The sequence below is a fragment of the Tachysurus vachellii genome, chromosome 20, assembly GCF_030014155.1.
Source record: "Tachysurus vachellii isolate PV-2020 chromosome 20, HZAU_Pvac_v1, whole genome shotgun sequence".
Classification (NCBI taxonomy): domain Eukaryota; kingdom Metazoa; phylum Chordata; class Actinopteri; order Siluriformes; family Bagridae; genus Tachysurus; species Tachysurus vachellii.
This window is the reverse complement of record NC_083479.1, coordinates 18,161,870-18,178,788: the sequence shown is the minus strand read 5'-3', so window position 1 is coordinate 18,178,788 and position 16,919 is coordinate 18,161,870. Positions and strand designations below refer to the sequence as shown.

Sequence of the window (16,919 nt, the reverse complement as noted above, 5' to 3'; positions counted from 1 at the left end):
TTCCATCGCGCCGCATTTTAAACCCTCAGCATCTTCACCTCTGCTTATTCGGATCTTTTTCTTGTCGGATTGGTAAAAACACAGGCTGTGTTGTTGTCGTTGCTGACGGATTTCTCATTGCCTTGTTTCCATCGCTTCAATGGCGAGGCAAAAATTAAAGGTACAGACCGCCATCGATTAATCAGTGCAGCTCTGAGAAGGTAAGCCACTGCATCTGCTTTAATTCAGGCCTCATGCTGATGCGAAGGTTTTTGCTGTAATTGCATTTTAGGCTGCTTTCATGCTGGACCCTGCACCATATAATCATAATAACCCCCAGACACAATGCAATTAGTGCGCGAGCGCCTATTTATTAATCACACAGAGGCTCATTGTTAGACCTAGAATTATGATATGCGTTTTAATCAGTTACAGTGACAGGACGTTTACGTGTGTACACTGTCATCTGTGATCAATCCATTTTAAAATCAGTCTTCAGCTGAAATTCCTACGAGAAATCATATATAGGAACTTTTTCTTAATTTGTTTTAAATTTATGCAAACGAGGCGTCCTAATTAAGCACGCGCACATTTGCATAATTAACAAAATATATAACTCTAATTGTTTGTTTTTTTTTGGTGTTGTTTGCTTTAGTATTTTAATTTTTAAAACGAAATTTCCAAACAATTTGTTAGACAATCATTCCTTTGTTGTTTAACCAAGAAAAAATACTACAAAGTGTTTTTAAAACTTTTTTCCCCCCCAACATAAAATCTAACGTAAATCAACAGTTATTTATACATCTTCGGAAATTGATTTGTTACGTTCATGTAAATAGAATAGATAACATTTTTTGGCTCAAAGTGGTAATAATGATAGTGATCAATTTAGAGCTGTTCATATGACATTAAGTGGTGACGTGTTCCAGGTGGGCGGGGTTTCAGGACAAAATAAAAAGCGAGAGGACAAAATCACTCTGTTGAGTTTTGGTGATTTTAGAATTTTAGAGCTTGAATATAACACCTTAAAATTTTAGAGGCTTATGAACAAGCACTTGGGGCAGAAATGGGTTTGACTTTATAACCAAACTGTTTTTGTTTGGACTTTTTTATTTTTTGGAATTTTTCTTTGGTAAAAAAAAACAAAAATACTTATGAAAATCTAAAATTCTTAAAATCATGAGTGTCTACTTTCATATGAGCTTCATAATCACCCCCTACTGTGGAGTGGGACATGACAAAGACATTCAATGATCAACATGGACACAAAAAAAACAGGAGCGAATTTTTGTCCAGTTATATTTACGACAAGAAATCACTTAGAACTGAAGGTAAAACAAAGCTCTTCCCTATGAAAGCCAACAGAGTCCTGACTAATTTTATCAGACTTCAGGCAGAAAATCATTCATTTGTTTATACTGTTTGAAATTATCCTATTAGTTGAATAAAACATATAATTAAATATTCCTAGAATATTGATGTGTTATAAGACGAATAGGACACTTGGGATTCAGACATCACATCGGGGCCCTTTTACGTCCCCCCATAGCTGATTCAGCTGTTTCTTCTATGGATTATAGACTGACGTTAACATCACAATTTCACTGTGGGTGACATTAACACTGATATGGAAACTGGGACAGAAAGGTTTGGGCTGTTTAAGGTTTGCACTATTAAGTAAATGCAGAAATTTGAATAGTTCAATAAAAGAAATCTGGATTTGAATTTTGTTACATTCTGATGTATGATGCTTAATATGTTTTGTTTGATGGCTATTTATTTGTGCTTATGACTATATTTTTACATATTTTATTTAAATACATTATTTTCAGGCCTCATTGTTGAGGACAACACTGAAACATATTTGTTATTGTTATAAAGTCTGTACTGACCTGTAATAATAGTGAGTTTAAAATTTTAATCCAACCTGGCAACCCTGCAGGAATCAGTGACGCCAATCTGGCCACCCTTGTTCTGGTGTAGATCAGGTTTTGTCTTATCCCCCCGGTTTGCTGTAAGATGGGCTCGAGCTTTAGGAGCGAGGAGATGTGCCTGGCACAGCTCTTCCTGCAGTCCGCTTCAGCGTACGACTGCATCAGCGAGCTCGGGGAGATAGGCCTCGTCCAATTCCGAGATGTAAGTGCAAACTTCTGCTTTTTATCCCTTCTGTTATTGAGTGCTCCTTACAAGGAAGGTAATACATATAATTTTGGGTCATTCATCTTCAGGATTAGCATTATATGCATAATGTATGCAAATTGTTGCACCCGTACGATTGTTGTATGAGTGCTGTGCATTGTGGGATACGGCACCCAGTTCTGAGAAGCAACCAGCTTGTTCATGACCCATCAATTGATCAACAGAAAGTGGCACAAATTTGTGTAAAAGCCTGTGTTTTCTAGGCTGCCTGCGGTGCTTTGCCACAGATTAATACCCTTCTGTGGTTTCCCTGTAGGTCACAGTGTGTGTGAGTGTGTGTGTGTGTGTGTGTGTGTGTGTGTGTGTGTGTGTGGCTATCAGTCAATCTTCTTATAGCGTGCCATTTCAAATAGAACATATTGCTTTATATTAGGACACAATTTAATCACAGGTCTACATCAATATTCTTTGTACTGTGGAACGCTGATGAAATGTAACCATGACAACGATCCCAGATTGCATTTTAAGCCAGGCTTTGTTGTGTTTTTCACTAGTGAACAAGTTGTAAATGTTTTTTTTGTAACCTTTGCACTTTTTTTGTACAGGCCATGATCAGGTTTTAATAAAAAGCAACAAGAAGACAGTGAGATATCACTCTCCAGTTGTTACCATGGTAACAATCATATAACATTTGAATTCTAGCTTTCATAAAAGGTTTATTTTGCCACAGAATTTAAACAAGAGGCGCTTATTTGACCAACGTAGCAAAAGTTGGCATTTTCTCCTGAAAGTTGGCATGCTGAAATCATTAAAGTGTGTGACATTGCTATAGAGTTGGGTGAGGTGTTTGAGTGATGCATGCTGGGTATTGTAGTGTCTGCATCAACAGACATAACATACAACTGCTGTTCGAAAGCTAAAGTTTTTCATTGAGTCATTGAGTTGCTCTGACCATAGTTTCACAATTAGATTCTTCACACAACTTGAAAAAGATTTAATTTTTTTTTTTTTTAGCTAACTCACTAAAGTTTAGAGGTTATCTTTAGATGATTGTTGCTATGGTTACGGCACAAGGATCAGTGGGTATTGTAGAATTTTAAATAAAACATATTTTATGCAGCCTTGGTGCACAGTGGAACACTATAACAGTGTTATAGAGAGTAACAATACAATGCTGGGGTTCAGTGGCGGTGAGATCACCTGGGTGTCTCTGTGTGATATTGATTTAAATGGGAAAAAACCCAGACTGAGACGTGAGGTGAGAGCTAATGTGTCATTCCAGCTCAACCCCAGCATCAGCCCCTTCCAGCGCCGCTTCGTCAGCGAGATCAAGAGGTGTGAAGAGATGGAGAGAATTCTGGGTAAGTCACCGACTTTACTGAGCTCTAGTCAGTAATTGTCCTGCCGCGAATTATAACCAATTGATATTTAATTGTTTTTTAATTGATAGTCACTGATGGAATCTTGGTGTGTGTGTGTGTGTGTGTGTGTGTGTGTGTGTGTGTGTGTGTACGTGTTCATGTGTGTACAGGATACCTTTTAAGGGAAATCAAAAAGGCCAATATCGCTGTTCCAGAGCCTGAAGTCAGTCCTGTTGCTCCTGCACCCAAACATGTGCTAGAGATCATGGTAATAAACGATCTTTCATTTTATGTCTGTCTGTCTTTCTGTCTGTCTCTCTGTTTGTGTGTCCATCTGCCTGCATGTATGTCTATCTATCTATCTATCTATCTATCTATCTATCTATCTATCTATCTATCTATCTATCTATCTATCTATCTGTCTGTCTGTCTGTCTGTCTGTCTCTCTGTCTGTCTGTCTGTCTGTCTGTCTGTCTGTCTGTCTGCCTGTCTGTCTGTCTGCCTGTCTGTCAGTGAGTTTGTCTATCCTCTACCCTTTCTTCATTTTTTAATCATATTGCCTTAAAACATATCTTTCCTACATCAGATTTTTTCCTTACATGGCGAGCTGGACATTTTTTCACAGAAGCGGTGTCCCATGTTTTTATTCTCATGTGTTTTGTATCATCACGCTGGTGTAACATTGTATTGTAACGTTGTTAAATGACCCAAAGATTTAACACAAATTTATGAAATGAGGTTATCAGGTTGTCTGTATAATATAGAGGATGTGATAATAATAATTGTTTGTGATATAAACAGGTCTGTGGTATTTAAAGGGTGAGCGAGTGAAGGGAAGTGAATCTGCTTAATGTGGGGATGAGAGAGAAGGGGGGAGAGAGAGAGAGAGAGAGAGAGAGAGAGAGAGAAAGTGAATAGGATGATCAGCATGTCTGTAATTATTATGGATTAATGATATTTGATTATCTATATATTATTAATGTTTCTCTAACAAATATTTATGTTTGTTTTCATGATGCATTTATTTTCACATTTATATTGATAACTATATATATATATATATATATATATATATATATATATATATATATATATATATATGTATAACTTTTTAAATTCTATTTTTTTTTATATAGTATAGTACTGAAATTAACTGTCATGCTATTTTATATATAATGCTGTATAAAATTTTGCTTTTAAATACCGCAAATCTTTGTACTTTTATCTTTTATCTTAAAATATTGTATTTATGTCGCTTTGTAGAAGCCAACATTCTGTTTTCCTATTTAAGCTTAGACAAAAATTTATCAAAAAATTTATCAAACTCCTCCTAGAGCTTTCGAGCCACATGCACCAAATTTGGATATGTTGTAGACCCTGGTCTGAAGTTTGGCGCTATTACTTTTCTAAGTGATCCGAGTACCGGTACTTCCGGTACCGGGTCTCAAAATGGCCTTTTTTCCCATAGACTCCCATTATAAACTTTGGAGGTTTATAACTCGGCAAGCTTTCGAACTATCTACACCAAACTCGACCAGCTCCTTTAGGGTGATACTCTGAACAAACTTTTACATTGGTGTACTGACTGGCCTTTCGGTTGTCCCGCAGCCCCGCCCCCAAAATATGCAAAATCAAAAAACTTTTTACAACATGGACATGTGACATATCAAAACACTCAGAACAATGAGGGGGACTTCCTCACGTGTTTTCTGATGACGTCACTTGACACCGCGTGACTTCACGTGCAGCCCCACCCCCAAAATAAGCGAAATCAAAAATTAGCACAACATGGACATGTCATATATCAAAACACTCGGCCCTATGAGGGGAAGTGCCTCACGTGTATTCTGGTCACGTCACGTGACGTCACGTGAAAATCAGAAATCAGCACAATATGGACATGTGACATATCAAAACACTCAGCACAATGAGGGGAACTGCCTCACGTGTATTCTGGTCACGTCACGTGACGTCACATGATCATCATTCATTTATTTATTAATTTGTGTGTGTGTGTGTGTAGGAGCAGCTGCAACGTTTGGAGGTGGAGCTCAGTGAGGTGGCCAAGAACAAGGAGAAACTCCAGCGGAACCTTCTTGAGCTTACTGAGTACACACATATGCTGAGGATCACACACACCTTCATGCACAGCCGCTCCAGGGTGAACAGCACATGCACACACACACACTCACACACACACACACAAACCACCCCTTATATCTCAGAAATTCTCTAATCTCAGTCAACTGCACTGTGTGTGTGTTTGTGTGTGTGTGTGTGTGTGTGTGTGTGTGCGTGTGTGCTGTTCACCCTGTTCAGCACGAGGCTCTGGGCCCACAGTATGAGGAGTTCCCATCTCTAGAGCCAGAGTCTGTGGCTGGATGCACCGGCATGCAGAGACTGGGGGCCAAACTGGGGTAAGTGATGATGGAGCTTCACTTCCTGCCTACGACTGTGTCCCAAACAGCAGTTTGTTATAAATGAGTCATCATTATGACTTTATAAACATCAGAAAACAAACAGAAAACCTGGTGCTAAAATAACATTATAACTTGCTATCTAACTGAAAGAGGCGGAGCTACCAGAGAACGTCATGTGATTTTAGTATTTTAAATTGGCTGCTGCACTGATCACATAGCTACATTTATTTCACTGCAGTGCATTATGGGTAATACAGAGCCACAGCATCTTTTATTCACTCTTTATTTTAAGAAAATTGATCAGTTGATATCTTTTATAACGCTATATAATATAAAATGAAGGTGTGTATGTAGAAAACATTAAGCACACAATTTTGCATCTGTATTGTTTGTGTGTGTGTTAGGTTTGTCTCAGGTTTGATTCATCGGGTAAAGATGGAGGCATTTGAGCGAATGCTGTGGCGAGTATGTAAAGGTTACACGATTCTCAGCTACGCCGAGGTGGATGAGAATTTGGTTGATCTTGACACAGTGAGTGAACACTCACACACACACACACACACACACACACACATAAACACACACACAGCATGTTTTATTGATGGTTTTCCTCCATTCCATCCTGCAGGGAGAGATGAGTAAGAATGTGGTCTTCCTCATCTCATTCTGGGGTGATCAGATTGGACAGAAAGTGCAGAAGATCTGTGACTGGTGAGTAAGAAGAGTTTACATCTTTGTCATAAAACAGATTTTAGAACTTAATGATTTCAAATCCTAGTACATGCCACACATTCTCTCTCTCTCTCTCTCTCTCTCTCTCTCTCTCTCTCTTTCTCTCTCTCACACACACAGTCACACACGCAGAAGCTGAAGAACTATTATGAAATGGTCTGCATTGTTCTCTTACTGTGGTCATTGTGTGTGTGTGTTTCAGTTACCACTGCCATGTGTATCCTCACCCAGAGTCTGATGAGGAACGTTCAGATATAATGGACAGCTTAAGAACACGTATTCAAGATCTTAATAATGTACGTATTTACGTACTCCTCATCATGCTAGAGGAACTACTATAACACTTATTACTAACACTTACTCATTATTATCACTTACTACTAACACTTATTAACAAATACTAACACTTATAGTTAACATACTGGTAATACTGCTTCTGCTACTGTGAAAAACACTTACTAATATCACTGCTACAACTGCTAATATCACTGCTACAACTGCTAATGTCACTGCTACAACTGCTAATATCACTCCTACAACTGCTAATATCACTGCTACAGATGCTAATTTCACTGCTACAACTGCTAATACCACTGCTACAGCAGCTAATATCACAGCTACAACTGCTAATATCACCGCTACAGCTGCTAATATCACTGCTACAACTGCTAATATCGGCGCTACAGCTGCTAATATCACTGCTACAACTGCTAATATCAAGAGACAGAACAAAGTGTGTGTGTGTGTGTGTGTGTATGTTTCAGGTGCTTCATAGGACTGAAGATTACCTGAAGCAGGTGCTCCATAAGGCCTCAGAGTCAGCCCACTCCTGGGTGCTGCAGGTGAAGAAGATGAAGGCCATCTATCACATCCTCAACCTGTGCAGCTTCGACGTCACCAACAAGTGTCTCATAGCCGAGGTGTGGTGCCCTGTTAATGACTTGACCAACCTGCGGAGGGCTCTGGAGGAGGGTTCGGTGAGACAAAACCCAAACATACTCACTTTGTGTCTTGTATTACAGATGTCCTAGAGCTTGGAGTGGATTTTTTGGAGTTAATAAGAAGCTTCAACTCACGATTGAGTATTTAATTAAATGCTAAATAATCTGGATGTAGTAATCATTTATCTACCAGATCCATTAGATCCTGTTTTTATAAATTATAGATTTGAGTCAGTCTGTTTAAGCAAAAGCATATAAACGTGTTTCTGTATGTGGCTTTTTATAAAACCATCTGTTAAACTGTGAATGTAAATGTACACATCGTTATTGTTGTTGTTATATCGTCCTCTTGTCCTACTGCTATTGTTTAGAAGATCATGGAGTTATTTTGCACTGAACAGAACATTAAGGTTAACTGATCTCTTCAAATGTGGACAGAGGAAAGGAGACGCCACAGTGCCGTCGTTTGTCAATCGTATCCCTAGTAAAGACACACCGCCTACGCTGTTGAGGAGCAACAGGTTCACACGCGGCTTTCAAAGCATCGTGGAGGCATATGGCGTAGGAGATTACAGAGAGGTCAGTCCAGGTGAGTGCTACTAATGATAACTCAGTGCTTTTATTCCTCTCTAACAACACAGCGACTAAACCCGCATTCCTGCTAGCACTCATGTGATTCAGTGCATGTAATGATGTACATTTATAATCAACAATTTCAACAGAAATGCTTTGTGTCTACAGCACCCTTCACTCTCATCACATTTCCCTTCCTGTTTGCGGTGATGTTTGGGGATCTGGGACACGGTGCCGTCATGGCGCTCTTTGCCCTGTGGATGGTGCTGAACGAGAAAAACTACAAACGAAGGCACTCAGGAAATGAGGTCAGAGCTGGAAACTGAATTAAAACTGTACTGAACTGAAAATTATTGATTATTATTGGTGGATTTTTTAAAAATTCCTCCATTTAAAGGTGTTTTAATTTTCATGTGGCAGGAATGTGTTGTTTTTATTATTCCAACATGCATGGAGCATTTAGCTGTGTGAAAATTCCTCATATGACTCATATGAAATCTACCTGAATACCCTGTTCATACGCTATATTCTGATATGGTTCGGGTAAAGATGAATTTTCCAGTATGTCCTCTTTACTTTCATTGTAGTCGATCAGCTGAGTTTTAAAATTTTAAGCGCTGTGAAAACAGTAGGCCTCAGTCACCACCCACTTACTTACAAGTACACTGAACTGTCATTCATTCATTCATTCATCCATCTTCAGTACCTGCTTTATTTTAGGTCTAGAGTCACATGTGTCCAGACACACACACACACACACACACAATTTCCTATTATAAGGTGAAAAGAAACCACATACAATTTTGCGAGTTTAAATCCCAGGTCCACCAGGCTGCCACTTCTGGGCCCCTGAGTCTTAACACTCAATTGCACAGTTGTATAAAATAAGCTAAATTGTAAATCTCCCAGGAAAAGGGTGACTGCCAAATGCTGTATATAATTTCTAGATTTCTGTTGTTAACATTTCAGCCATTTATTTCTTAAAAGAAGCAAAAATGAAGCCAGGTTTTTTAATGAATTAATAAAATGTAAGGCTTACACTGAGTATACATGTCTAGAAATAGATTAATGCCCTTATATTGAGTTCTGGAAATGCTACACAGATCTTACTGAATGAAACATATTTATATTTACACACTTATTCATTCTTAGAGATAATTTAGCACAGTCAGTGCACAGTTTTTGGGAGATGAGAGAAAACCAGAAATCCCCGACGGAAGCCTCAGTAACCTCAATACTGAGATGCATCATGACGCACAAATGCGTACATTTTATCGAAGTGGAAAAACCCAGGAACACAGAACAGAGAAATCTATGATTCAGACCTAAAGACACAAACAATACACTTACAAGTAGAAAATTAACCGATGAGGACACACTTGAGGAACAAACCAACGACAGGACGAGGGACGGAGAAAAGCCAAGGAAGTGAGTGCTTGTCGCTATGGCAACCTGAGCTCAGGAAGGAACTCTCACAGGATTGAAATCTCTCTCCCTGATTTGAGACAATTATTTATTTATTTATTTATTTTTTCAGAAAACTGAGCATTTACATATGAAGTTAACACAGTTCTCCTGCTTGAATGCAAATATATATATATGTGTGTGTGTGTATATATATATATATATATATATATAAAAAAGTTAGCACTACGATATGTTTTTATTTTTTATCCGTGTGTAGATTTGGAACATGTTTTTCGAGGGCCGATACATCATGTTGATGATGGGGGGGTTTTCCGTCTACACGGGACTCATCTACAACGACTGCTTCTCTAAATCGCTCGACATCTTTGGCTCGGGCTGGAGCGTCAAGGCCATGTTCACGGAACAGCAGTGGACGTAAGGCACACACACATTACAGACAAGTGGGTCAAGTGGAACAGTACATTAAAATTTCTTCACTATTAAATATTCTGCGGTCACCTGTCAGGACCGTCATTAAAGTTCATCTGCATGTAAATCAGACGTCCCAAAACTATTGGCAATATAGTATATAATAGCGCCCCCTACAGTAACATAATGTTTGTCCTGTTTTACTATGTTCTGCTTTACTGGGACTATTTATACTCTGTTAGCCACCTAACTGTGACGAGTGATGACTTGTAACCGCTCAAAACTGTAAACTGTGTAGTCTGTACTCCCTAATTTACAAGCGAATAAGTTAACTGATCTAAAGCAAATGTAGGTTTATACAGTTTAACAACCTTTGTTTTAGTGTTGATGCTCTGAGCAGCTATGTTGAATTAAAGAAGTCCATCCTGTGTTCCTAAAGAGTTGTTCCAGATTTCTTTTGTTTGGTTTAAAAGATGGAAAATCTTAGTTTTTTTTAATCCACTCCATATTACCGTACTTGCAGGAGTAAATGTTCTACCATCATAAAGACACTAATACAAAATACTAATACAAAAACGTAGCATCAAGCCAAGAGAATACTGTAACAATTCGGCTACTAAACTCTAAACTTTTACGCTTTTCTTCCGTTTCTACATGATATAGAAATCAGACTTTACGGACGAATCCTTTCCTGACTCTTGATCCCAACGTATCTGGAGTTTTCACTGGACCTTATCCACTGGGTATCGATCCGGTATGGGATACGACATTTCTGAAGACTTTTATGAAGAGATTTTGCTCCTTAAATTAATTGATGTGTCAATTGAATAATTAAACTCTCAAGTATATTAACATTTAACTGTCTTAAATCAGCTAATGTATCAACTACTATGACAACTTCTATGAAATGAACAATAATTAGTTAATAATAAAGTATAGTTTTTATTAACATGTGGAATATATAGAAAGTTAAAGTGAATCTTTCCAAGGTTGAATTCTTTGTGTCTTTTTATGAAACATTTTTGGATTTTATTGCTGGGCAAATACCTGGAAATGTGAATAAACTGGTGTGTGTGCGTGTGTGTAGATCTGGAACATGGCGGTGAATCGTCTGACGTTTCTGAACTCGTATAAGATGAAGATGTCTGTGATTCTCGGAGTTTTGCACATGAGCTTCGGCGTGGTGCTCAGTGTCTTCAACCACCTGTGAGTCACTCGCTGTCTCTTGCATCTGTCGTTCTGTCTCTGTATCTGTCTGTCTCACTGTGTATATATGTGTTTTTAAATCTCTTCTGTATTTTCTCAGACACTTCCGTCAGCGCTTTAAGCTCTACCTGCTCTTCCTGCCTGAGCTGCTCTTCTTGCTGTCTCTTTTCGGGTATCTGCTGTGTCTCATTGTGTATAAGTGGCTGCGTTTCTCAGCACGTGAGTCTCGCTCAGCTCCCAGCATCCTCCTGCACTTCATCAGCATGTTCCTCATGCAGTCCAACTCAGCCACGCCCCTTTACCCCGGACAAGTGAGTGGGTGTGTCCATGTGTGTGAGTGTGTGTGCGTGTGCGTGTGTGTGTGCGTGTGCGTGTGTGTGTGTGTTATCACATTGTATCTGTACACACTGACCTTACTCTGTATTATATACCAGTGTGTGTGTGTGTGTGTTTGTGTGTGTGTGTTTGATAACATTGTATATGTACACACTGACCTTACTCTCTTATAAACTAGTGTGTGTGTGTGTGTGAGTTTGATAACATTGTATACAGTATGTACACTCTGACCTTACTCTGTTATAGTGTGTGTTTGTATGTGTGTGTGTGTTTGATAACATTGTATATGTACACACTGACCATACTATGTTATAAACTAGTGTGTGTGTGTGTTTGTTTGTGTGTGTGTTTGTGTGTGTGTGTGTGTTTGATAACATTGTATATGTACACACTGACCTTACTCTGTTATAAACTAGTGTGTGTTTGTTTGTGTTTGTGTGTGTGTTTGTTTGTGTGTAGTGTGTGATCACATTGTATCTGTACACACTGACCTTACTCTGTTATAAACTAGTGTGTGTGTGTTTGTTTGTGTGTGTTTGTGTGTGATCACATTGTATCTGTACACACTGACCTTACTCTGTATTATATACCTGTGTGTGTGTGTTTGTGTGTGTTTGTGTGTGTGTGTGTTTGATAACATTGTATCTGTACACACTGACCTTACTCTGTTATAAACTAGTGTGTGTGTGTGTTTGTGTGTGTGTGTGTTTGATAACATTGTATCTGTACACACTGACCTTACTCTGTTATAAAATAGTGTGTGTGTGTGTGTGTGTGTTTGTGTGTGTGTGTTTGATAACATTGTATCTGTACACACTGACCTTACTCTGTTATAAACTAGTGTGTGTGTGTTTGTTTGTGTGTGATCACATTGTATCTGTACACACTGACCTTACTCTGTATTATATACCTGTGTGTGTGTGTTTGTGTGTGTTTGTGTGTGTGTGTGTTTGATAACATTGTATCTGTACACACTGACCTTACTCTGTTATAAACTAGTGTGTGTGTGTGTGTGTTTGTGTGTGTGTGTGTTTGATAACATTGTATCTGTACACACTGACCTTACTCTGTTATAAAATAGTGTGTGTGTGTGTGTGTGTTTGTGTGTGTGTGTTTGATAACATTGTATCTGTACACACTGACCTTACTCTGTTATAAACTAGTGTGTGTGTGTTTGTTTGTGTGTGTTTGTGTGTGATCACATTGTATCTGTACACACTGACCTTACTCTGTATTATATACCTGTGTGTATGTGATCACATTGTATCTGTACACTTTGATTTACTTTGTATTATATACTATTGTGTGTGTGTGTGTGTGTGTGTGTGTGTGTGTGTGTGTGTGCCAGATGGCACTACAGGTGTTCCTTCTGGTCATGGCTTTGCTATGTGTGCCCGTGCTGTTGCTAGGGAAACCGCTGTACCTTTATTGGCTCCATCATGGCACCAAGGGCCTGGGAGTGCGCAGGGTGAGTGTGAGAGAGAGATAGAGACAGAGGGAGAGAGTGAGAGTGTGTGTGTGTGTGTGTGTGTGTGTGTGTGTGTGTGTGTGTGCACGTGTGTGTGTATGTGTTCAAAATGCATGTGCTTACAGTCACCAGATGTGGTTGCCAGATAATACGTTTAAAATTTGAAGTTGAGTTCATAGTAACCACATTATAGTTTATTCCACTGTATAAACATGATTGACATAATATTGTCTCTTAGGTACAGTAGTGTCTTACTGATTGTTCTGTGTGTGTGTGTGTGTGTGTGTGTGTGTGTGTGTGTGTGTGTGTGTGTGTGTGTGTGTGTGTGTGTAGGGTTATGAGAGAGTTCGGCGTGTCAGCGAGGATGACATGTCCCCATCTGTAGTTCACGATGAGGAGGAAGGTCTGGAGGATCACACGGGAAGGGAGAGCAACACACACCAGGTTACACACACTGATGTTATTATTGATTATTATTATATTGATCTTTTAATAGAAGGACATCTTTATCATTATAGTTATAGAATAACTGTTAACTATTACTCTACAGCATGGGTCATTTCTTGATTCTGATGAACAGAGAGAGAGAGAAAGAGAGAGAGTGAGTGTGTGTGTGTGTGCTTCTCCCTGTGCTCCTGTGTTACCAATAAATATGATGTTGCTTGGAACTGTACTACTTTATACTTTCTTTTCAGAAATGAATGCATACTTTTAAAAATCTAGTTTTAGTGTAGGTAACATGATATTTCTTTTATATTTGTGTGTGTGTGTGTGTGTGTGTGTGTGTGTGTGTGTGTGTGTGTGTGTGTGAGCAGTTTGATTTGGGAGATACCCTTTTACACCAGGCCATACACACTATCGAATACTGTCTGGGCTGCATCTCAAATACAGCGTCATACCTTCGTCTGTGGGCCCTGAGCCTGGCTCACGCACGTTAGTATACACAAACACACACACACACACACACACACACACAAGCACATGCACATAGAAAAGTAATTTGTGAGGTTATGTTTATGTTTTTGCACAAAAGAGAAGGCTTGTAGCTTATTTTGAAAAAGCTACACACACTCACACACACTCACACACACAAACACGAAAATGTGGTTGCTATAAATAATAGTAATAACAATTACTAATATTATTAAGAACAATATTTAAAACGTTAAGTGTCAGTATGTCTTGCTGTGTGTGTACGTGTTAGAGCTCTCTGAGGTTCTGTGGACGATGGTCCTGCGTGTAGCTCTGAGAATAAACGTGCGTCTTGGTGTGATCTTCCTCGTTCCCGTCTTCAGCGTCTTCGCTTTACTCACCGTCTCCATCCTGCTGCTGATGGAGGGACTCTCTGCCTTCCTGCATGCACTGCGCTTGCACTGGTACACACACGTGCACGCACACACACACACAACCACTCTCTTTTTTATTCCAATCTTTTTCTTTTATCATTATCTCTGTCTGTCTGTCTCTCTTTCTCACTCTAACTGTCTGTGTGAGTGTCTCTCTGCCTGTTACTTTTTCTTTCTCTTACTGTCTGCTTTTCTGTGTGTGTCTCTCTTATTCTGTCTGTCTGTCTCTAATTCTGTCTGTCTTTCATTTTCTGCCCAATCAATCTCTCCCTCTCTCTCTCTCTCTCTCTCTCTCTCCCTCTCTCTCTCTCTCTCTCTCTCTCTCTCCCTCTCTCTCTCTCTCTCTCTCTCTCTCTCTTTCTGAAGGGTGGAGTTTCAGAATAAATTTTACAGCGGTACAGGGCTCAAATTCACCCCGTTTGACTTTTCCCTCCTCCCTTCAGTCTTCGAGCAGGAAGGATTACTGTGACAGGAAAAACGGTTTGCTTTTCAGCTCGTCCAGCATGAAGCTCTGTGGCTCACAGACTTCCTCGTTGCAGACCTCAGCTCAGACGGAGCGAAGAGAGCGTCCGGACTCTTCATCATGTCTCTGTCACCCTTTTAAAATCTGCCTTTGATTCATGCCGTCCATATCAACGCTGGTTCCATCAGACACTTCAGTCTGTTTCTATTTCTCTTTAGACCTTGAACTCATCATCTTCATTCAATTCTGTCATATCAGAGTTTAAAAGTGCCATCAAGTATTTTGCAATAGACGGTTTTATATGTCACATGTACTAAGGATACACACACACACAAACACACACACACACACAGCATCCACATATTTTGTAAGTAGAAAAAAAGTCATACAGAGCTTATGGAGTTCACTTCCTGTTTAAAGTTAAAGTCTAACGGCACTTTTTTGCCGTTAGGATGGAAATTCTAATTTATACGTGTGACATGAAGACTAAGTTTTTGCTAGCCATTGTCTCAGTTCATACATTTATCTCATCGAATTTATGTACACTTCATACTGACGGGAAAATAACTACATACAACTGTCATTCATGCATTCAGTGAACTTTTCATTCATTGAGTACGCAATTAAAGGAAAATTTACAAAAAAAATAAAAAAAATAAATAACGGCTGGGTATATTTCTTACTCTTAATTATGTGCAAGTCATGATACAATGTTTTTTAATCATGGCCTATTTTATCATTTTATCACATTTTATCACGATATAGATAATGAAAACTGTATTGCATTGGATCCACATTTTAATTCGAGTTTCAAAAAAGGTCTGGGATCACAATATTTTTCGTAAATACTGTTTTATAAATCAAATAACTTCTCACAAGCAAAAAGAAAAAAATAATGCTGCATACCTACTAAAAAATGCCACACCTATATATATATGTGTGTGTGTGTGTGTGTGTGTGTGTGTGTGTGTGTGTGTGTGTGTGTGTGTGTGTGTGTGTGTGTGTGTGTGTGAACAAAATAGACTTTATAAAATAGTAGACTTGGAAAGAAAAGCTTGAACAAACCCCTTTGCAAATTGTAGTTTATATATCACTCATTTATTAATTCAAATAAAAATGACTGAAGGCTTAATTGGTTGATCTTATTGTTACAGTAGTCACAACTACCTTGCATGTCCAGTGCACAATTAAGGACTCAGGCATCAGACACGATATAAGATGTTATAAGATGTTATAAATCTAAAGTCATAAAAGGGAAATGTTTCGCATTTTGCTATAACGTTCCTGTTTAGTTACAAATTTGGTTATTTGATATTTCACTTTTCTTCCAAGGTGTTAAACTTCTCACTAGCTGTCGGCTATCATCGAATCAGTACATCAGCAAATGTAAACAGGTTTAAATGATGAGAGAACTAAGAATCAAAATCAGGTTTATTGGCCAAGTGTGTTGATGCACACAAGAAATTTGGTTCCAGCTGTTGTTGACTGACAAAAACAGACAAGACAAAACACTGTACGAGACAATACAGATGATGTGAGACAATATAGACAGTACGAGTATTAAATAGGAATACAGAGTATATGACTGATCAGTAATGTACATAAAGTGTGAGAGTGCATGTTAGTGCAAATAACAGTATTGTGTGTCAGGTACGATAACGAGTTTACTTTAGAACTTATGTACAATACAGTATAGTGTGTGTGTTTACATATACGGATGATGTGATGACTGACAGTTCTGATAATGCAGTACTTATAGATATGAAGCAGGGAATCAGAATCAGGTTTATTGGCCAAGTGTGTTGACACGTACAAGGAATTTGGTTCCAGCTGTTTGTGACTCTCAAAAGTACAGACATAAATAACATTATACTATACAAGACAAGACAATACAGACGATGTGAGACAAAATATGACAGATCAGTAATGCACATAAGGTGTGAGAAGTGCATGGTAGTTAAAATAACTATTGTGCAGTTTTATGCTTTTGTACAATATGCAGCAGCAGTAGTGTGTGTAACATACACGAATGATGTGATGACTGACAGTTCTGATAATGTAGTACTTATAGATATGAAGCAGCGAATATAATTATCTTGAGTTGTTAATCAGGGTGATT

General features: G+C 38.6%; 1 protein-coding gene across 3 annotated transcripts; it reads left to right on the top strand.

Annotated features, from left to right (window-relative positions):
- atp6v0a2a (ATPase H+ transporting V0 subunit a2a) lies at positions 1 to 15,441 on the top strand. Of its 3 annotated transcripts, none has more exons than XM_060895668.1 (21): positions 1 to 200; positions 1,963 to 2,115; positions 3,401 to 3,479; positions 3,650 to 3,747; positions 5,503 to 5,640; positions 5,799 to 5,896; positions 6,304 to 6,430; positions 6,528 to 6,610; positions 6,834 to 6,927; positions 7,396 to 7,608; positions 8,011 to 8,161; positions 8,314 to 8,453; positions 9,830 to 9,987; positions 10,645 to 10,735; positions 11,069 to 11,187; positions 11,288 to 11,498; positions 12,872 to 12,991; positions 13,325 to 13,435; positions 13,807 to 13,924; positions 14,196 to 14,367; positions 14,704 to 15,441. In XM_060895668.1, exons 2-21 carry the CDS (start codon positions 1,999 to 2,001, stop codon positions 14,804 to 14,806), a joined length of 2,541 nt encoding a protein of 846 aa, XP_060751651.1. In that variant the 5' UTR covers positions 1 to 200; positions 1,963 to 1,998; the 3' UTR covers positions 14,807 to 15,441. The 3 variants fall into 3 exon arrangements, with proteins under 3 accessions (XP_060751651.1, XP_060751650.1, XP_060751649.1); XM_060895667.1 differs by having other exon boundaries at positions 1,922 to 2,115; XM_060895666.1 differs by lacking the exons at positions 1 to 200; positions 1,963 to 2,115 and having other exon boundaries at positions 2,812 to 3,479.
- Positions 15,442 to 16,919: the final 1,478 nt, after the last annotated feature.